The sequence below is a fragment of the Dermacentor variabilis genome, chromosome 11, assembly GCF_050947875.1.
Source record: "Dermacentor variabilis isolate Ectoservices chromosome 11, ASM5094787v1, whole genome shotgun sequence".
In the NCBI taxonomy this organism is placed as follows: domain Eukaryota; kingdom Metazoa; phylum Arthropoda; class Arachnida; order Ixodida; family Ixodidae; genus Dermacentor; species Dermacentor variabilis.
This window is the reverse complement of record NC_134578.1, coordinates 61856630-61879877: the sequence shown is the minus strand read 5'-3', so window position 1 is coordinate 61879877 and position 23248 is coordinate 61856630. Positions and strand designations below refer to the sequence as shown.

Genomic DNA, 23248 nt, shown 5'->3' with positions numbered 1-23248 from the left:
AGTCTGGCGCATAACGGATTAGAAATGCCATGGAAGTTGTCCCCGACAGGTGACACGCTGATTAGACCTATTTCTTCTTCTACACTTACATGACAGATTTTGGAATTTTCAACAGCTATAACGTCACGTGTGCGCGGTCGTTGTCACATGCGAAAAACATCAGTGAAATACTCATGAGAATGACTTACCTACCAAAATCACTGCTTCGAAATTTGAAACGGTAGCACAATAAATTTTTATGAATGCCAACTGCCAAATGTTTCATCATTCTGCATCATCCTATGGATCGTTGGCCAATTGCTCATATCGATGTAGCATCATGGCATGACGGAATGAGAGTAAAGTGAACATGTCGTCTGAGGTTCGCAATTTTACATACGCGCGAGTTTTGGAATCAAATAACGCACATAGCCAAAAAAAAAAATTAAGGACGTATCCGCCCATAATGCTGCAGGCGGTAAAAATTTTTACGTTGGGTGAAGGGGTTTCAAAATCCCAGCAGTAGCTTCGTCACATGTAATTTTCTTACTGCATACTTTTGTCTTGCGAAGTCTTGGTTGGACGACTTAGCGTCTTATTTCTATTTTCCTTGAACAAATAGATATGAGGTATTTTTCACTATTTATTGTTTTCTTATGTAGTGTAGTCATGTTCAGGGTTACATTAACGCTGTCTTGGTGAATGACCAGTCACTTCTCTGACACTTCAGAAAACGGAAAGGACACTGGGTAAATGTTCAGGGGAAGTCAGCTTCAATCAGTTTTTACGGCAGTGATTAAGTGCGTTAGGCGTACTATGCGTGTGTTCAGGAATTTTTCGTGGATTCAACATGTAGTACTAATGTTTTATTGAAATACGGGAAAGAATAGATTGACGCTCTGGCATGCATTTCAGAAAGTGATGCCTAAAATAAAGAGATACTTAATGCAGGCTTACCGCAGAACTGTATACTTTGCTGTTCCTATAGAATCTCTTGCAGTAATCTGTCGGTTTGAGCACAGACCCTGGATAAACGCCTTCTACGGCGTAGATCTTTGCAGTGTTCGTTTTCCAGCATTCCTGCCCGCGTACCCTGGACCATGGAATTAAAGAATGTTTATGCTTAGAAGGTTATTTAAATTTGAAATACATACACACCCCTCTCTATATATACTTGTTTTGAGGTGCAGACGCGAAACAATTACTCTTTACTGCGACGATGAGAATGCAAACGCTGTCTGTTTTTGGTCGCTCAGTCAAAAGCCCCATGAATATGGGACCATAAACGGAACCTTTCTGAAAGTACTCTTTTACGGCAGACATGAAGCATTAAGCATGGTAGTGCGCTGCAACGGCCACCGAAAGTAGAGGACATCGGTTTCATATCTATGTAATAAAACTGCACTTAGCAGTTTCACAACACACACTCCATTTTGTTCTATCGCACTTCTTCTTTATTCTCGTTTCTACCCTTGCCCCATGCCTTGTTTCAACTTCTTCTATTGGCAGGCCGTCTTAGGATTTATTAAGTCTATACAGGATCCTGAATATTTGACTGGCGTGTTCAAAAAAAAAAAGATGTTGCGCTCTCCGCGGCGTTTTTCTTGCTAAAGGTTTGCAGAACAATTGCATTTAGGCGTCGACTTCGTTTAATATAACACTTGGCACAGTTCATTGCCTGAATTCTAAGTAAAACGAGGAAATTTGCTTGCGCATAAGGATACGAGCTGCTGCCGCGACGACGCTAGCATAAACTTGCCTCGCCACCTGTGGTCACCTGCAAAAAGCAGCGTTTCAGGGAGGGCAATCCAGGAGCGGGCAACATGCGGCAGCCCTCCCTGAAACGCTGCTTTCAGCAGATGACGGCGGCAGGTGGCGAAACAAGTCTGTGCCAAGGCCGGCTTTTCATACACCATTTTTCCCATAGACGACAGCAGTTTCTAATTTCTTTCTCTAAGAACAAGCAACTAATCTTGCCAAGTGTTTACTAACCGAAGTCGACGCCAAATTGCGATCGTTCTGCGAAATTTGAGCAAGAACAGCGCACCGGTGAACGCAAAATATTTTTTTGAACATGCGCAGCCAAATATTCAGGATCCTGTATATACATACGTCTCTAGATGGTCTTTTCTAGATCAAAATTTCCGGGCACATCCTCCCTAACCAGAGTGGCTATCCTAGAACAGCGTATGAATGCGGTTGCGTGCGTTTTTTTTCAGCCTATACGACTTACCGAAGGACATGACGGATTTCTTTCTGGTTGCACTCGGAGAATCTGTAGCGAAGGGATCCACCATCGACGTACGTCATTAAATGCCCGCTGGAAGCAGAACAATCTTTCGATCCAGGATGACCTCTTATATAGTTGTTTGGTTCGCTCCCATCATGGGAAGCACCTAGGCTAGTGAAGAAAGATGGGAAATAGCAAAGCACACCTAAAAACCTTAGCAGTCAGTGTGGTACTCAGTGCATACTTGCATCGAAATATTTACGAAAATATAAATTATGAATCATAAACACATTTTGATTTCAAGACTACGGTAAACTTAACAATGGTCAAGAACCACGCTGACGTTATTTAAATGTAAAATTTTTATTTCATTGAATGCATCAGCCGTCTATTTTACTTTTCCTGCGCGAGAAGATCATTCATAATTAATTCTTGCAAAATTCGTATTATAGCATTTAATAAATAATAATAATGATTTGAAATACCAATGTAGAAACATGGCTTCGCGTTATAATCGATTTTTGTTCGAGACAAACAGTTCATGTGGCTCAGGTGCCTTCTGGACATAACGCGACGAGTTATATTTTTGTGGGTGAATAAAGAAAGCGAAATTCCTGCCAAATGTTTTTCACCGTGCACTTGTACATTTCTGCGTGTTCCGTAGGATATATAACGTGGGTGCCGTTTCGTAGGCATTCAACAGGGCAAATCCTAACTGTGGCTATCTTGACCTGACACTATACGCCTAACTGCAACCAACGCTAAGTTTTAACGTCTGGACAGCCACTGGTGTGGCCAATACATGGCAAAAGCTGCCATTACCCACAATGTCTGTAGTCTCGCTCAATCGTCGATCTCTAGGTTTAACATCGCTCGTGGGGCTATGGGAGATCTACGGCAGGCTCAACAGAGTTAGCTTTTGTGAAGGACCGCATGTGTGTGAACCGCATGTGGTTAATAACGTGAATGGGTGTTATATTTACTCAGCAGTCGAAGGCGCCTTCACAAGGGCTATATACTCTTGAAGTAATCTGTAACGACATTGCCAGTCGCAGTTTTTTTTCAATGAAATCAGTGCGTTTAAGCCCATGCAATCAGTTACTTAGAATCGAGCGAATGCGTTCAGTTTGTAGTGCGCAGCAAGTTTATAATGAGAGATAATATCTGTGGCTGCGATTGTAAGCATATAAATGTTGTTATTACTCACCTGTGGCCAAGTTCATGTGCTGTGTCAATGACGCCGCTGAATGAACCAGGAACGTCTTCGGCTAGAGCCACGTAGCTTTCGGTGCAAATGCCACCTTCGTACGCGATTCCTGCAGAATAACCACCGAGAGTAAATGGAAGCTTTCTCCATAAGCATTGCATGTTTACTCCAGGGCGCTTACGTCCCGACAAGTTGTTTTCAAGTTATCAGCAACCTATGAATGTAAAATTCACTATATATGTAGAACATATATGCACATGTTGGAAACCGGGGGAAAAGATACTTCCTTTGTTTCGCCTATGTACGACATACACTGTCTGCAGCATCGGCCCTCTCTGGTATGGCACTCGCTTGCCTCGGTCGCTGATGAGCATAATAGTCTGGGGACTACTGTATGAAGACAACGCATTCACAACGTTGGATGACGAATAATGTCGATGATGAAAGTGACAGGGACGGTATAATTACAATGAGATGACAATTCGGAAATAATGACAATGGTATCAGAACGACGGCCCGAGGACCATGAGATAGCTCCAAGTATATGAGAACAAGCGGATCACGAAGCTGCACCACTGCAGCATGAAGGCTTTATGGCCACGATCACTTGACCAAGAAGGCGTGACAATGATGGCGGGAAGAAAGCCGGACAACAAAGCTGCATCTTCAGCGATAGAACGACCGCTAAGGTATCTGAAACATCCTATGAAAATGAGCCCCTGACGACTGTGTTATGACCAAGGTAGCCATGGGGGAATGGCAACGATGGTTCAATAACAGATGCATCGTAGCGACCTTGCCAAAAAGACGCAACTACGACAATAGCATGACAACGGCACAGTAATTAATCACTGTTCAATAATTACAGTTTCATACACTAGAATGACGGACACGGGATGGCATCGACGGAACGACGAAGGCAGTATGATGTCGACGGCCTGGGAACTAATAAAGACGTAGAGTGCTAAAAACACGAAAAACGCACGGAAAGAAACGCACACCACACGCGTTTTTTTACATATATAGAAAGTGGGCGCTTCGCGCAAGTCAACATGAGGTATAAAAACAGCATGCCTCTAACGCATGAGTGAGTATTAATTAATGAAATTGAATTCTTTATCATTTAGTAATGTGTATTTTCGGCTTACACACAGCGCGGCATTTTTGGAGATATGATAGTCTTCCGAGATTTATCATGTGGTTTGGTAAGGGTGACTTTCTCTACGTCTTTCGTGTTTTTAGCTCTCTCATTTGTTATTAATATGCGTTACCAACTAGCCCACCTATCCATCCTTTGCATGACAGCTGTTGCAGAAAGGAGACGAGACAGCTGCGTTCGATGCGAACGAAATCAAGATTCTTCTTTTTTTAATTGCTTTCGTAAGAGCGCGCGCCTCTGCAGCGCGCCGTCTTCTTTCTCTTCTTGTCTGCTCCCATGAGTTTCAACAACAACTGTTTTACTTTTCTGAAGTGAGGAAATATGGTAATATGACAGCGTGAAAATGACGGCATGAAGACAATGGTATGAAGACTGTGCAATAGCGTTGGCGTGATGATGAGGTAAAGACCAGACAGGGCTGACCAGAGTGGCGGCAATGGATGGAGTATGACGCCGTCATGACTTTTTGCTATAGATGCAATGACGAAGAGGACATGACAATAATATGAGGAGAATGGGATGACAACGAGCGGGTCGGGACGGTAGCGCCCCGGCTATTCAATTTCAAGGAATCTACAAGGACTGTGGCGTGACGATGATCGCATGAGGAGAGTCGAATGACGTTGCTGCATTAGTGTCGGTTGAATGACTACGACACATCACGACAAAGTGTGACAAAAAATGCCCGACGATTTTACGTCGAGAATGGTGTGACGGCGACGGCATGACGTGAGTCGGACAATAAAGCGGGACGAACGACGATGAAACAATCGTGAAGACATTACAACCAGGAGCAAATGTCGAGCCGCTCAAGCTAGTAGACAACTTAGGCCACTGAGTTGGTGCATAAAGCGTCACAACGACGAAATAAGATGATCTGAAAAGAAATTGGAATGATTTCAACAAAGCGACGACGACGACGCCATCCTGCCCGCGAGCACATGACTAGAGATACAAGCTGGTAGATAACTTGGGACACTGCCGAGGTAAGCGACGAGGTAGGTAGGTAGTAAATCGACAGACAGACAGACAGACAGACAGACAGACAGAGAGAGGGATAGATAGATAGATAGATAGATAGATAGATAGATAGATAGATAGATAGATAGATAGATATATAGATAGATAGATAGATGGCAGGCAGGCTCAAAATGCGTGAAGTAGGCAAATATTTCTAATTGTATTCAGATTCGTTATGCAGCAATCCGAGCACAGCTGACGAAGACACACTATTATACCCACCTGCAATATTTTTGTTTGGACCCTGGTTGGTACTCTCATAAACATCACGCCTAGAAAAAAAGTATTGAATTACGATTTTATTGATTTGTGGCTCTAAATGTACCTTCAGAAATAATGACTGTGAAGAAGAGAACGAGATTGCAGCTAGCTGCAGGCGGCTCTAGTCTTTCAAAAGCACACTAGCAATTGCTTCATTCATTTTAAGTCGTTATTATTAAGCATACCACAGAGTTATAATAAGCATAAGCATGTCACTTTATGTCCAAATTTTTGGGAAATAAGGCACACTTGACGGCGCCTTCTAGTGCTTCTATATAGTTACTAATTTCTTACTGTTATCACCTTTATGCCCCTTAAATTTTGTATTACTGTATTACTCATTATTTTATATGTTCCTGATTAATTAAGATATGCCATAAACCTTACAGTGCTGCTATGTCTACTCCTATGTTGCACTGCCATCATAGAACTTTGTTCTCTCAAATGCTGATCCTTTTTGTTTGTTCGCTAATCATCTGCGGCCTTGTTTTTTCCAGCTTCTTTTGTAAATATTTGGCCAGTGCTTGTATCTGCACGCTCACCCTGCGAAAATCCCTTCCTGGGATTGCAGTATCACTAAATAAAAATAAATAAAAAATAATCTTTTTTTGGTTTCTTTCCTTTCAGTGCTGCGTCATGAACTAATTTGCAGCACTAAAAACAGTTGAATCTCTAGAAAAATCGTAGTTATCAATAAGAACTTGAATAATGTTTCTAAAAGAGATATTTGGGAACTTCAAAAAGTTCGACCACTCTCGTAAGAACGTTCTGGGTTGCAGATCAGGTTCTTTATTTCTGTGAAACACAACGGCAACGATCCAACTGCTCAGAAGCCTAGAGCGTCGTTATCAGACTGCTCAGCCTTTTTGAGTACGTTCCTAAGGGAATCTTTTTAAATATCAAATAATATCATAACTGATTACTTCGTTTTGAGTAGCAGTGCGTTTTCTATGCGGCTGTGCCCGTTCAGTTAAACAATGACGTGCGTCAGTCTACCAAGACAAGGCGCTAGAGTCTGTCCGTTACCACGAACGCTGTAAGAAGTCGGTAACTAGGCAGTTAGATAGAGCAAACCTAGGAGTCCTTCAGTCAGTTAAGATCAGGCTTACTACATGAAGCGATTTGCGGCTATTAGCAAGTACTGCTAAACGTCAGCAATCGTTTGATAAATTGGCCTTAGAAACTACAAGTGGAGGCGAAATACCTCCCTTCTGACAGTGTAATGTCCCTGCGGGAGGAGAAAAATCATTCATTGGTCACCCACGCAGGTGTTCCAGGTTTCTGACATTCAGGAAAATTAGTATTACGACAAACTCTGAGCACTCTAGTAAATAATGTTCTACTTACCTAATATAAATAATATAATTAGTAATTAATATAAATATCAGTAATTAATATATTACTTACATAACTTGGGTATACATTTCTATTTTGACTTCGAAAGCCAGAGTTCATACTGACAACGTGCCATATACAATGGATTAGCTACGTTTCCCATAGGCAGTCCTTTGGTAACACAGGACTGGTAAATTGGAGGCCCCAATTATTGAAAGTGTGTGGAATTAGGTGTTCTGAAAAGTGAAATGACCTTCTGGTACATCTGCCGTCGTGCTTGCACATATCTAGTGTATTTCGCTGCAGTGGAATTTCTTCAAAAATTCATATATTGGTTCTCTATGCTGCCGCTCACGCTTCTTGAAAAAAAAAATATTTGCTGACGTGTTCCGCAACCCTCGGTATGGCCACTGTTTAAAATGGCCTCATGTTCGTCTCTCCTAGTGCACATCTTTTTACTTTTTCCGCAGTGTAAAAAGTTTCCGTTCACCAACTTCGCTATCAGTTTGACAGTAACGAACATACTAAATAAATTTGAGCAGCCCCTTCGAATTCATGTTGACAACTTTAACAAGATCTATTTCTCAGCGTGTCGGGAGAATTCATATGTAAGTCAGCTTGCATTCACTGTACCAATGGGGAGGTTAATGCGGAAAGTATTTATCTGTACAGGTATATTGAATTGGCGCAACGTGGACCCATGTGCTTCGTGACACTCCCCGCACACGCAAAACGTAGTAAACGAAGCAGAAAACAGGAAATATTATTAGGTAAGCAAACGTTTTTGTGGTTTTGTTGACCGTTTACCCTGTAAGCAATAGGACAATGTCCGGATTTCCGTATTCTTTCCTCTTATTCCAGGCGTACTGCTTGAACATGTTTAGAGAAGTCATGTCGTTCATTAGTTTGTCATTGCCAAAAATGTATTCATTCTCATCTATCTGCAAAATTAAGCACCTCATTAGTATATGTTTGTGAATTATCATTATCTTGATATTGAAATATATTCTGCTCACCCGGCTGCTTTTTTCTACTCCAACGAGTGCCACTCGGACCTTTGGGCAAGTCAAGCTCATAAATATGGCGTTTATCTAAAAAAAAACTTCAAAATATTAGCACATTTTATCGCTTGTAACTTTCGGTCTAGGTCCGATCAGCATATGATAAAACTAAATATACTGAGAACGAAGCAAAACCATATTTAAGCACATAATTATTTTTAAAGAAAATATCGCGGACAAAAGTTAACATAAAAGTACAGCATCAAGCATAAATTAGCGCTGCCATACACGAAGGTATTAAGCATAAATGCATAGCACGTGGTAGAAATTACCTAGTAAAAGAGTACGAGAAAAAGGTTGTCAGAAGTATCTGAAAGGGCACTAACATATTTTAAAGAGTTCCAACAAGAGTACCAGCCATGTTCCCAACCCGTAGTAAAACAGATCTGATCCTCTTGGCGCACATACTTGCCACTCTATGTCAGGAATGTCGTAACATAGAGGAGCAATACGTTTCACGTGCATGTGTTGTGCTTATATCTCTGAATGATAGCTATACCAGTTTCATAGTGTTGGCACCTTAAGAATTTAAAAAAGAGAACTTGCGATGCGACACAAGAAGGTAAATTAAAAAACAAATTATGGGGTTTTACGTGCCAAAACCACTTTCTGATTATGAGGCACGCCATAGTGGAGGCCTCCGGAAATTTTGACCACCTGGGGTTCCTTACCGTGCACCTAAATCTAAGTACCACGGGTGTTTTCGCATTTCGCCCCCATCGAAATGCGGCCGCCGTGTCCGGGGGACACAAAAAATATCAGTAAGATCTTGATGAGGGCTAGTTGGTTCATACTTAGAACTGAGGTGAAACAGCGCGAAAAAGACGAGGACACAAGGAAACAAATACCACAGCGCTTGTCTGTGGTATTTGTTTCCTTGTGTCCTCGTCTTTTTCGCGCTATTTCACCTCCAAAAGTATCTCACGCGTAGCTTTTTCATGCGAGTTCTTTGATTAGTCTATGTAAGAAAAGCATTCTCTTCGGCTAATTATGTCGATATCTATTAAAGCATTCGACTACAATCAAAACTACAAAATCCGTCTCGTCTTTCTCGACATAAAATATATTATAGAACCGTCATCTCCGTTTAAAATTTCTTAATTAGTATAGGTACAGAATGATATTAGTCATTGGGTGCTTACGGTATTCATAAAGATGCAAATATAAAGCAATAGGTCATTGTTCGTAAATTTCTTGTTGTGGATGAGATCAGACACGACGTAGACTTCAACAGTTACTGTGCCCGGCATGGTCGTGTCGTTAAACCCGCTGAGTAGGGTATCTGAAACAACGCCAAGGATTGCGTAGTAATAAATGATGCCCTTTTGGTATGCTAACTACTTGGACTTAGAGAAACCGTACAAACAGCATTGGAGAGCATCGAATATTCGAGATGTGTAGGGAACGTAATTGTATTAATTACACATGACATATGCCTCTATAAACTTTCTAGAAATACAAAGGGTTGTACCAATACCAGCGATGCGAATTGCGTATGGCCAGTATTTTTATTAAAGACCTCAAAAAGGTTGCTAGCTACCACAACAGCAATTTTCGCTTTCTGAATAATAAACTACAGCCCGTGAAGGGGGTGAAGCTTCAAAGATATATTTCATTTTGGGGACCCGGGATAATGTTCCAACTCTAATCCAACCCTTTTGTTCTGAGGCTTCACCAGTGATACAAATGCTGTAACACCTACGTTGTCACTTTAGTCGGCTGGTCGTGAGTGGTAGATAAGAAAAGCTTTGACTTGACCGAAAGAAATCACTGCAATATATTGGCGTAGGACTCGTTGTGCTACCCCATAATGATGTCTTAACAGAGACAAGAGCCACGGTACTGTAGCCATGCCTTCAGCTTGATTTATGGTACTCTTATCATACACCGTTTCGGACCGGCTGATCTCATTGGTAACAATGGTGGAGCGTCGCTTAGACCACTGAAGAAATTCAAGAAGGGCTTTAAGGAATAGCATCGGAAAATGCATAACAACGCAATTGCGACCCTGTAGTGTTATAAATTGCTGTGTCGGTGATATTTCAAAACTACGTCGCAGTCTTTTTGGGAGATGTGACCATAATGCCGGAAGATCTTTTAATTGTTGCTTTCAAGCTACACGTTCTTTTACATTCTTCACGTCACTTCTGCGAATTTTCTGTTGAGCGATTAGCGGTATTTTCACAGTGATGAACATTGTGTTACATATTTCAGCATTAGTTATTCCCATAAACTTAGTGTACATACGCATCTTGGTTTGTACGACTTTTTATTGCCACAGCTGCTACCTTCACGCTTCACAATTTTTATTCACTAATTTTTTTTTTGACAATTCGTGCCAGAGTTCACTGTGGCAATAGACATTCAGTGTATAATCATCGGCAGATTGTAGAAACGAAAGACAGTTAAGCAACGATGGAGACATGTAGAACTAAAATGACAACACAATCACAATACTTTCTATTTATTTTTCACTTTGGTCCGCTTTTGCACATCTGCCTTTCAATATCGTGAATGATGGACAGCTTCTTTAAACTTCAGAGTTTAAAGAAAAGGTGCAAATGTTTAGTTTCATGAAAGCAAACTTTATGAAACTGCATTATATCCAATAAAAAAAGTGGTTTTCTGTTAGCAATTTCTAGAATATATGATGTGAGGCTTCACCTTATTCTACCACCATTGGCACGTCGTGAACTGGTCTACTGTATCTCATAACAAACGTACAGTTAACTTTAGACACATGGGGTGATCATAGAACACTGAAAGGCTCGCACGATACTGTTGAGATTTGATGTTTGGTAGTTGAGCATTTCACAAATTATGGTACGTCTACTCCAACGCCACATTTTTGCCTCTTTATGATGTTTATTTCATGGTTCTTGCAGGTAACAGAACTAGCAATAGCGTTGTGAATATTTAAAATCGACATGAGTCCCATTATAGTGCTTAGATGCACAGTCCTTGTCAGAGTTTAGTATATACCGCAACTGAAGCACCACGAACACAATTTGCGGAGGAGCTGCATTTCTAGAAAATACATTCAAGCACAAGAATAGAAGGCTAGAAATCAATTATTTGTTTCAGCAAAAATTTGGCATGTTCATCTTAATATACACGTACAGGTAACACCAACAAATAGCGCGGCAAATACGCCAAGGAGTAGTGATGCACTCTTCAATTATCGTGTGCGACAGTTGTCCGGCTTTTTTTCATTTCGCAAAGAACAAGTCGTTTAAAATTCCACAAGTATTTCGCCTCTTCATGATTTTTTTCTAAATTTCCATATGTAGTGCATCTGGTTCTTCTTTTGCCATTAGGGCATTATTGCTTTCTGTGAAATTATTGTATCTAGAAAATAGAAAATTTATAGACATTATATTATTCTATGAACTTCCAGCGTCAGCATCCAGCAAACACCTACACGCACGATACAAACATGTTTCGAGTATTTCCAGCTATCGTGCAAGTAGCTCTAAACATGCGAAACAGACAAGCAACGTAAAACGTCTGTGTGTAACTGCAATACTTTGCTATGTCCACTTAACGCATCTTACCTTACCTTCTACCTACACTGTGCAACAAATAACAGTTGCTCATTGCTCGGTTCGATCTCTTTAAATGCCTTATTTCTAATCTCGGAAGCAGCTCTTCAGTCACTACACCTTACCTACCTTTTCTTTCTTCGAGTGTAACCTCTCTTGACCCTAGAGGTCGTTGAATTGGTTGCACAACATGCGGTAGGCCTCCGGAAACATGTCTCGCTTCATAAGGAGCAGGCTCTATTCTTTCACTCGGGTTCAGCAATCCTGTCTGCATGCCGCCAACAAGACTTCTCATTACGTGTTAAATTTTGATCAGTTTTGTTCTACTGGTGCTTCAATGTAACATCAACACACACAAAAGTCTTCTTTAAGTAATACCATCAATAGCCAGAGTTGATAGCTACCTTTGTATTAGTCAGGCTGAAAATGCGGTTTCAACTAATAATAAAAGAATTGTTCAAGAGCTTTTGCTAGTGTGCTGCCCACAGAATTGTAAAGTTTCCCTTACAAATTTTGAGTGAAATAAAACAGTAGTCGCAAGACACTGTTAAGTTACGCAGGCTTTGATGTGCTTTAAAACCGGAGCATTGCAACAAATATTCATTTTTGTGGCACTGCGTAGAATATTTTAATTGTAGCCTTCCGGACAAGTAATAATACACAAACCATTCATTGCTTACATAATGTCATGCACAATCTCACTATTCTACTCTTCTTTATGTGCAATGTAGGTTCGCGTGTTGAATAAGAATGCATACAGCATCAAATGTACTAAATATAAACTCATGAATACATTCAACATACGAATTTGTATATGCTAGCTGCTGCGTCGAAAGCCACGTTACTAAATAACGGTAGTTGCGGTGGTTTTGTATGTTAGAAATGGGGGGATGTGTTTTTGTTTTCTAGTGCTATTGTTATTGTTATCCAAGTGTTCTGGTTCGGTTTCCTATAACATTACTGAAGTGGTCATTTAAATGCGTATAATGGTAGAAAAATTTGAGGTTTAGTCTCATTGGCTGCACAAAACTGCCGGTTCCGAAAGTGTTAGAGGTAGCATCAGTTTGAACATAAACTTTGAACATAAACGTAGTATTACTGTATTATCACATTCAGAAGAGAAAACGTCCTTCTTTATGAAAACATTATTTCTATCTATCTACAGGTTATATACTAGGGCACATTGCTGGAAGAACAGTAACCTAATAATATAGTGTGAAACGTTCCACAATATTAGGAAATGGGATGCGTTGTCAATTAGGATGAGTAAAGAATGTAATTTCTGGGCGCCTAATTTTATGAAAAAACTGTATATATTTCATGTATTTTATAAACAGCGAGATAAACGTCAAGAAGCTCAATTTTTCTAACTTTCGCCCGATTATTCCAGAAATTACGTTACGTTGAGTGTATTTGGGTAACCAAGATCTAGTCGATGCAATTACTTCTGTGCAGTAAACCGTATTGTACAGCTTCGTTTAGACCCATTCTGTGCTAAAAGGTGGACACCAGATATAAAAACAAACACCCTACCCGTAAATATGCACAGCCCCACAATATTTAAGAGATGTTTCCAAGCAGCCGCCGTCCCCTCAAAAAGTGCAAGTGTCGATTTTAAAAGATAAATTCATAGTTTGTTTGTTTTTCTCTTGTGAAAAATTTTCTTTTCGCTCCTTGGATATAGCAGACATCGCGTTGTCCTGGTTAGACGGTCAGAGTCGGGTTCTTTTTGACATAATTACGTCTGCATATTTATTTCATTCAACTATTTATAACGCCGTTCTAGCCGCGCAAATCGCCTGTCCCAATATTTTCAACTCCTATTCAGTTATGCATTGCAAATGCATTGGCTAACATTGCCTTTATCGGCCAACTTAAATCGCATCAATTTATAGATTTAGCCTATTCAGGATGTGTGCAATTTCCACCATTACATGCGGGCGTTATCCTAGCGGCCTAGGATACATTGGCTATGAGAACTTTTCATAGAAGCTATTCTTTTTAAATGCAAACTAATTTTTCTCTAAGCCAGGAGCCGAATTCGGCACTCGATATCATCTATTCAGAAGGTACTCAGAGTTCTAATGTAGGGAGCAAAGTGAAATGAAAGCTTTCGGTGGCTTTTATCTGAAGCAAGAGTAATACAGTCGCACTATTGAGTGTGAAATCTCAGTGATTTAAGTCATTTCGCAATAGGACAGCACCGGCAGCACGCAAACTTGGGCATATTGGCCACCGATTATAGGGCACTAAACAGCGCTAGAAATGACGAACGCGACCGAAACTAGACACACGTGTGTCTATCTACCTGTCTTGATTTCTTCTTTATTAACAGTGCTTCCTAAATTATGGATGGGCGCTTTTAAGAAGTGCTTCTATAGCGAGATGCGTACATACCTTTCATGAATTGGATGTCGTCATGTACACTATATCTCTTTCTTACGTCTTTGCGCTTGAGTAACATTTCTCTCCAATGCTAACGTCTGTCCAATGCTGTTCGCTGCATACTTGGAAGAAGTATTCAAGGTATTAAACTGGGAAGGCTTCGGAGTGAGGATCGACAGCGAATATCTCGACAATCTTCGGTTTGCCGGTGAAATTGTTATATTGAACAATACTGCAGACCATTTATAACAAACGATTGAGCGCCTTAACAGAGAGAGTGCAAGAGTGGGGTTGAAGTTTATTATTCAGAAGACAAAGATAATCAAGAATAGCCGGGCAAGGGAACAAGAGTTGAGGATCGCCATTCAGCCTGTAGAGTCTGGGAAGGAGCACGTTTACCTAGGTCAATTAATCACTGGGAACCCCGACCATGAGAAGGAAATTCATACAAGAATAAAAATGGCTTGGATAGCATACGGCAGACATTGTCAGCTCCGGACAGGAAACTTACCCTTATCATTGAAAAAGAAAATGTACAATCGGTGCATTTTACCAGTTCTGACATTGGGTCAGAGACTTGGAGACTGACAAAGCAGCTTGAGAACACGTTAAGGACCGCGCAAAGAGCGATGGAACGAAGAATGCTAGGCATAACGTTAAGAGACAGAAAGAGAGCGGTTTGGATCAGAGAGGAAACGGGTATAGCCGATACTCTAATTGACATTAAGAGAACAAAATAGAGATGGGCAGCTCATATAATGCGCAGGTTAGATAACCGTTGGAACCTTGTGGCTACAGAATGGGTACCAAGAGAAGGGAAGCGGAGTCCAGGATGGCAGAAGATTAGGTATGGCGATGAAATTAAGAAACACGCAGGCGCTAGTCGGAATCGGCTGGCACAGGACAGGGCTAATTGGAGATTGCAGGGAGAAGCCTTCGTCCCACAGTGGACATAAAATAGGCTGATAATGATGATGAGCATTTCTCTAGTGCTTAACTTATTTGTGAGAAACGCTAGAAGTGGTCAAACCTAAAATGTTTCCAAAGAAAAAAAGAATTAGTTCGTTTACAGAATGACGTTATCGTGCTATGTTCCCATGTGTCTTCATTTCTCAAAGAAATTGCTGCATTGACTTAAAGCCCATAGTAGAAATAAACTTAGAACCCTCCACTAATATCACTTTTCTTACTAGGCAAACATACCTTAGCTTAAACGTATTTTGAATTCACAAATAAAAATTTAAAGAAATACCTAAAAATACCTCAAGTGTTACAGGCAAAAAGAAAGGCAATCCTGGTGACAGTGTATCCATTACTCCTTGCTTATGTAAGCATGTAGCACAGAAGGGGTCTTGTTGTGGCGTGCTTTCTGTTGCCTATATTTATTATTTATCCATTATAATAAGAACTCGAAGCACAGGTCTTACTGTACAATTCCATAATCTTGAAAATGAGCTTAATAATTTTTGCTGAATTTGCAATGCAGAACACAGCATCTGGTATAGTCGTCCAGTTTTACAAAATTTACAGACTAGTAATTTAGATGACAATAAGGACTAGTGGGGCTTTGAACAATAAACAGTTATTTATCGATGGCACCACATGGTTCAATAGAATTTCTGGAACTCAAATTCAACGGCTACTGTGATTTCAAAATACCCAGTCTTACCACTCTAAAGCCTTCGGAAGTCTTGATGAGGGACACAGTAGCGATTTTGTCTTTATCTTCAAACAAGGTTTTTTGGACTTCAGACCCATTTACCTGAAGTAATGGCAAGCCAGAACGCCGGAATGTTAGACGATTTGAAATGAGCGAATAACTATCAAAACAGTACATCAATAGGTGGTGTTAACTTCATATTTTAGTTCATTTGCTCTCTCCAAACGTTACTTTTTATTGGTTGTAAGGGTTTCATTAGGAGCTGAGAATAAAATGGTAGGCTTTCTAAATAACCTACGCTGTGATCATTTCTCAAAAGTCATAGGGTATTACACCATTTTCTCGCGAGGAGCCCATAAATTTGTCCTCTTACATCCTTCTCATCATAGCTAAATATTACGGCAAATGAAAATTCGGCCTTACAGAACTAAGATTCATCTCACGGCGTCTGCCATCAGCATGTGGTAAAACCAAAACATGAACTATCTTACTGGAACACCTATTCCACCTATTTACGTTCAACTGCGACGTGCGAATACTCTGTAGATTGCCTCTTAGTATATAGTAGCCCCAAGCATAGCTCTAAGAGCGTGACTTTGTTCACTTTTACAAATGCAAGTTATCCTGGCTTCCGGTAGTTTTCGAATTGTTTTTGCTTGAAATCGCGAAGCTAGTGCAATCCTGCCTGAGCGGAGCTATGAAAGAGTAAAATAAAGCCATTAATTTCATAATTCAGTAAGCATATATTTTCTCTGGACACATGCATTAATGAATGGCGTCCCATCATGTGACATTTACGCGATAATCTAGTTTACGACAATGAATTCCTGGTAGAATTGCAGTGGCATCATTTGTTTTTAATTTATGGACCGCACTGGAGCCTACTTGAGGGGGCTTTTCCTGAAAAAGTGAAATTTTCACCAAGGATAAAGCAAATAAAAAAACATATCACATTTTAGTTTTGTGTCTTTTAACAACGCATGTAAATACACAATATGGATACTGTGCAGTAACAAATCAAAACATAATTGTGACTAATGATTTATAAAATACAATACTACAAAGTAGTACCCAAGGCCGACTGAGGGGATGATAAATGTGAATCATCAATTTTCGGAGGAAAGGCATTGAGCTTGCAACGCGCATAGTGAAGCTTGAAGTTAAGGCCATAATAATGCCGCGTTGTAGATGGCTTAACAGATGTTTATTAGCCAGTTTATACATTCAAGACACATTTTTATGCAACGCAGGTATTTTGACTTAACAGCATTTTGCAATAAGGTAAGTGTGCCTCAGAGTGCACATTTCTCGTTTTGCTCGTAGATGTATTCCTGAATGTGATATGCAGGTTTTTAATGATGTAAGACATCTGGGTAAGTCAGTGTAAGAAAATTTTTAGGTTTCGGAAGGCTCATAAAAGAGATATTTATATTATTTACAAGAAGTGCCACGATAGACGATAGAAAGATGGCTGTCGAGACCGATTTCACCTCGACAGGACAAATTTTTTTCGTCTTAATTTAGTGCCATTCTTCGTTGCACTGTAACATTGTACCATGTTCCTGAAGAGCAACTTCGCTCCTGTTCTGCCGAATACAAGCTTTCCGCTGCCCATGACCTGGAGACAAGCGGATTCGTGGAGCATCTCAATGGCACGGCACGTTGGCAGAAATGGTGTCTGTGTAGGTTTGTGACAGCCACAGTGATCACAAAAACACGTTACACGTCAAGACCGTCGCCTACAATTCGTCCCGCCATAAGACTGCTGGCTTTTCTCCCTTTGACCTCTTGTTCGGCCGCCAACCTACATTGCCATTCGAAATACGGCTTCCTTCCGAGAAGAACACTTGAGTACGTTCAACACGTCTTCGCCCGGGCTCGCACGGCACGACAGATTGCTGGCTCCCGGCTCACTCAGTATCGAAACGCGGAGAACACCCTGTGCGACAGCCGACATCGGGGCGTCCATTTTCCTCCTGGATCCGTTGTGATCACATGGGCAATATGTCGCCGCATCGGCTTGTCTGAAAAGTTGCTTCTTCGCTACGCAGGACCCTACACGTTATTGAGTCCGCTTGATGATGTTAACTACGAGATCACTCCGCTGGTTCGCGTGCTCTCACCGGCGTTGTGTGTCTGTCTCAGCTTAAACCTTACTTTGCCGCGAGTTCACTTCCATTATAGCTAGCGCCGAGACGGCGCCTTTACAAGCAGGGTTGATGTAATGGCCGAACCAAGAGTGGCGCCAAAATTAGAAAAAGATTAGACATGTCGAGGTAAAATCGGTCTCAGAAGCCATCTAGTTTGTGTATCACTGCCTTTCTTATCAGTATTGTCAATATATATTTAAAGGGAAGCTGAAAGCGTTTCCAGAAAAAATGAGAGGAGCAGTACGTCGTGGTTTCCAACTCTCTGAATTTGAATATCGCATCGAAATTGAGCGAAAGAAAGCGCAAACATACTTTATTTCGACAAAAAGTGCAGCAGCAGACACGCCCAGCTCGCGCGCCGCGTTTTCGCCTGTGATTGGTAGGGCGCCTCGTGACGTCAACAATGGTGTTCGTGCGGACCGACTGCTGCCGCTACACAGGAAGCACGGTTCAAGGTAGTTTGGTGGTGTTTTGCTGAGACCGTCATGGAAAATTTCGAGAGCTTGCGTTTCTCTGAGGAGTTCGGCGTTAAGTCCAAACTCCACGAGAGCGATTTTGCGCGCGACGGTTACGGGCGACGGCTTCGAGCGACAAAACGGGCCGTCGCTTGAACAGATCGCTCGGTGTTGTCACTCGATCGCTCGTTTCTAGAAACCTAGAACACGTCGCTCGTCGCCCGGAAATGCTATGAGCGACTAGCCAATAGTGCGAAGCCGATCGAAACTGGATGTACATAACTCAAATACTACTGTTTGTCGCACGGAACGAGCAAACTATTGAATTTTACTCGTGCAAGAACAAGAACCTAGTGCAAGACCTTCATAAATACTTTATGGTCCTTCTTCAGTAAAATACATCAACTTAAATTGATAAAGCGTGCGTCACGCTAGTTTTGGCGCGTATATTGCTGCCCTCATACCGGAAAGTCGTCGCTGAAAGCCGTCGCTCGCGTGGAGTTCGGCTTGCGGGCGACGAGTGAACGCGACAGACATCACCACGCTTGTCGCACTGTCGCTGTCGCTTGCAAGATCACTTGTAAGGGGTTTATACTTTACTCCCTACATGTACGAGCCGAGTGCGAAGAGCCGGCCTCTCCAAGAAGCAAAAAATGCTGGTGCAAGCAATGCTTTCCACGCGAACGAAGGCGAAGTGTTAGCATCTCCTTGTGTTGGAAATATTCTTTGGCGAGTATGTTTTTTGCTAAGCTGCATTCCGCGTTCCAGTGAGTACGTTTTCGGGCAAACAACTGCAGTGTTATGTTCCTGCATGCCTCCTCGTAGAACCTAAGCGGTGATGCAATCTTCGGCATTTGTGCGCTGCCCCAAAGCTGTTGGCAATCTACACAGACGGTTTAAAAGCGGGAAAAGTTTACCGGCTGTTGTAGCACCTGCAGTATAGAACCTTCATCAGCGCGCCATCCGCACGCTACTCGTAACCGGCGAATTCCGTCAGATACGTGAGATGGTCGGTTTCTCTATGTGTGCGAGAGAAGGGGGAGCGCAGCGTCTTGGCGTGAGCAGGCTTTCGAACGCAAGCAAACTTTACGCTTGCACTGCGTTATGGTAGCTGCATGCAGGCTGTTTCACAACACACGTGCGAATAGAAAATTCTCGGCGCTTGGCGATGAAACCTGCGTCAAGGGTGGGAGATAAACATGCGCCTTCCGTTCAGCGGGCAAAGTTTTTTTAGGAGAACCCAAAGCACGCATTATTGATAAACTCCGGTATTAATCGTCACGGAAGTGGTTAGAGCACAACACTTGTTCTTGAGCGCTTGAAGTTGTTTCGCTTCACAGCAGCCTCCCACTTAGTTGAAAGCTTCTTGTCTTGCAGGAATTAATGGAACATCGAAACATTGTCGCGGCCGCTGGTGTTCGTACAAGCGTAGGCTGCACAGAACGCCGGCATGATCGGCCTACAAGTTCAATTGATGCTGCGCACGTCAACTACCACTCCTATATAGACACAAACAAAGGAATGTAGGGTCGAGCGAAGCAGATTAGGAGGGCATGCACGCAGAAATAAGCCCGGTCAGGCACGGTCGCGGACATTGCGAAGGAGCGGAACACCAGTGTTGACGTCACTACGCCGCGGTTTCCGGTCTCCGCTCGCATCGTCAGCGTCAGCAGCAGTGCGCGGCGCTCGACGGGGGCGGAGCTACAGCGCAATTTTAACCGACGATTGCGTCACTCCTAAGTGAAAAATCCCCCCCAAAATTTTACCTTCATGGTTGATAAGGTTCCCGCATCCGTATATGAGCGCCTTATTGAATTCGACAGACTCTTCAGCTTCCCTTTAAGTGTAACTTACGTGGCCTAATACTATTATCCACTGATTGATTATATTGAAGCTGTACATTGTCCACAGGACAAAATAATTAAAAGTTACATTTTCGCCCAAAAGGTGAACAATTCATTCGATAGCCAATGGTTGGAGAACTACGCGAAGTTAGTCACACTTCTATCAGAATTATAAACTGCAGCATACAATCGCTTACTAAGTAAATTACAAGCCTGGTGTTGCGCGTGCGCAAGCACATATGAACAGATGGCCCACAATGGCCGTGGACACTCGCGCGATGAAGAGTGGCTAGAGCAGAGGAAGAAGAAGAAGCTCGAAGCGTGCAGACGTGCTTTGCATCGGCTCCGCGATTTCAAATTTTCCAAGCGTCCAAAATCTTCTGGTACCACTGGGATCAGCGGAATATATTTCTAAACATCAAGGGGATTCTACGGAACCCAACTTCGGTGAGCCGCAGTTTTAAGACCAACGAGAGCCCTATTCGTTCGGCCACGCCGACGGTAGGGTTAGCCCTAACACCGAACGCTGGCGCGCGGGAGCTCGGAGACCCGCAAGCAGCCGCCGTTTCTACGGTGAGCTGTGGGGGCGACCCAGCCCAGAACGCTACGATCGCGGGAAACCCAGGCACCATTGCCCACCAACCCACCTACACTGAAACCATAGAAGTCGTATCCGAGAGTCACCCGAGACCCCTGCCTGACGAGGCCTTGCCCGGGCCGTCTCCCGTCCTCTCGGAGCAGCTCCACAATCAAGAATCTCAGTGGCAAACGGTCGTTTCCCTTCATCGGAAACGCCGTCTTCAAAAACAACAATCCACTGGTGAGCAAGACCCAGTCGAGCAAACCCCGCCATCGAAAGCCACACTGTTAGGGCTAGCTCTAACCCAGGCGCCAGCCACCGCCACGAAAGCCACGTCGCAAGCTACCTGCGAAGAGCGCGGAGCCGGTACACCTATTTCTGAAGACGCGGCTGCAAGGAGCAGGCCTCGCCGACGCGCGCCTCCACTCCCGCGCACTGACATGAAAATCATTATCCGCCCGACCCCGGGCCTCATAGTTCGAAAACTACAGACCCACCAGGTGGCCAAGGCGATCGTCCAAGCCACCGGAGGTGCGCCGACCTGCAAGGGGGATGATTTCATCGTCCGCCTGTGACACGGCTCGAACATCATCATCGTGAGCACCCCTCACGACGCCACGGCGGCCACCCTCATGAAAATTGTAAGCCTCACCTTTCACGGACGATCACATCCTGTGAAGGTGTATCTATCAACACCCGAGGGCCTGCTTAAAGGTGTCGTACACGGCATCGACGCAGGCACCGGCGAAGAAGAGCTTATGGCGAATCTTCGGGTCCGCACACATGGCGTCCGCATCGTGCGGGCCCGTATGCTCGGACAATCCCAGACAGCCCTACTCCACTTCGAGGGACCCCAGGTGCCTAGATTTGTTTATTACTACGGAGGGGAGATGCCTTGCCGAGACTACCAGCCGACAAGGCAGTTCTGCTCCATCTGTAGAATCACCGGACACCGACCAGACGTCGGCCCCAACCCAACGGTTCGTGCGTGCAACGTTTGCAACCACATTAACCCAGACGCCGGACACACTTTTGTTCCGAAGTGCGCCCTGTGCGGAGGGGCCCATCTCACGGCTGCAACAGAGTGCAACAGCAAGCTCAAGCGCATTCCACCCAGATGGAAGCCTACCTCCACGACCACACCCAAAACCCAACGACAGCCCCGCCCGGTCACTCAGTCGACCAAGGCGGCTGACCTTCGCCCGCGATGGTTCAGCTCCGAGCGGGAAGACTCCGACTACTCGGAGTCTCCGAGCATCTACGGATCCCGGTCCGGTTCCAACCCAAGGTCCAGGTCCCGCTCCTGCTCTCGCCCCTGGTCTCACTTTCGGTCGCCCAGACGGCGATCTCGGTCGACGCCCAAACAAGGAGAGCAGGCAGCACCAGCCACCGCGGCACTCAAAGACAAGGGGCCCCAGCAGCACCACCGAAAGACCAAGGAAGCCTCACCCAAGAGGACTACCACCAAAGTACACGAGGTAAGCTGGGCAGCAGTAGCCTCCCCTTCGTATAAAAAACCACAGACGCCACTATCTGTTAAATTGGAACAGGAACTCGCCACCATGCGCGCACAGATACAAACACTCACACAAGAAAAGAGACAACTCAAACAAGTGATACAGCTCACACAAATACCACAAGAGATGGCTCCGCACAAGGACATCATCGACCTACAAACCTATGTCGATGCCATCCGCAACCAGATGCAAGCCTTCATGGACGCTACACGCGCCCAGTTGGAACAAATAACACAGACTGCAATACAACACACAGATGCAGCAATAAAACACATGGAATCCACTGTAGATAGCAAGCTTAGGAACCAGCTTCACTCCATAAAACTACGGAAGACGCTACGACAGAACCTTTACAAGGCCACACCTGTAGCAGCACCGAACCAAATCGTAACGTCACCGACCACAACGTCCAACAATGCCTAGACCATACAGGCAAGTCAAAGAAAACTTAGAAATTTGGCAATGGAACTGCCGTGGGTTCAGGAGGAAGAAAGGGCTGCTGACACAATTGATCGCCCATTCCTCAAAGCCACCGGGGGTCATAGCCCTACAAGAGCCCGGTACCCGACCAACACTACATGGCTACGAAGAATACCACACAAGTCAAGACGACAAGTGGAAGGTAGCCACACTAGTAGACAGAAACATCACAACCATACAACACAAACTCATAGACGACGTGGACATACTACATGTACTTCTCGAAATAATATACAAAGGCAACCAGAAACAGAGCGCCTTCATCCTCAACATTTATTGCCTCCAGCCAAATGCGGGCAAACATAGGAAAACTCTTTGGGGACACCCTCCGCCTTGCTTTAGACAGTCCCCTGGTAATCATAGGCGACTTCAACGCTCAGAAC

The 23248-nt window shown here is 43.4% G+C and overlaps 1 protein-coding gene across 1 annotated transcript in view; it reads right to left on the bottom strand.

Moving 5' to 3' along the window:
• Positions 1-23248, bottom strand: part of LOC142564868 (venom metalloproteinase BumaMPs1-like) — a 42916-nt gene that overhangs the window by 11406 nt on the left and 8262 nt on the right. The window contains exons 3-11 of the mRNA XM_075676057.1: positions 15849-15941; positions 11924-12062; positions 9395-9534; positions 8208-8282; positions 7999-8132; positions 5818-5867; positions 3417-3525; positions 2213-2380; positions 937-1072 (exon numbers count right to left, since the gene is read on the bottom strand). Coding sequence (XP_075532172.1) covers positions 937-1072; positions 2213-2380; positions 3417-3525; positions 5818-5867; positions 7999-8132; positions 8208-8282; positions 9395-9534; positions 11924-12062; positions 15849-15941 — 1044 coding nt within the window. The remainder of the gene's footprint in view (positions 1-936; positions 1073-2212; positions 2381-3416; positions 3526-5817; positions 5868-7998; positions 8133-8207; positions 8283-9394; positions 9535-11923; positions 12063-15848; positions 15942-23248) is intronic.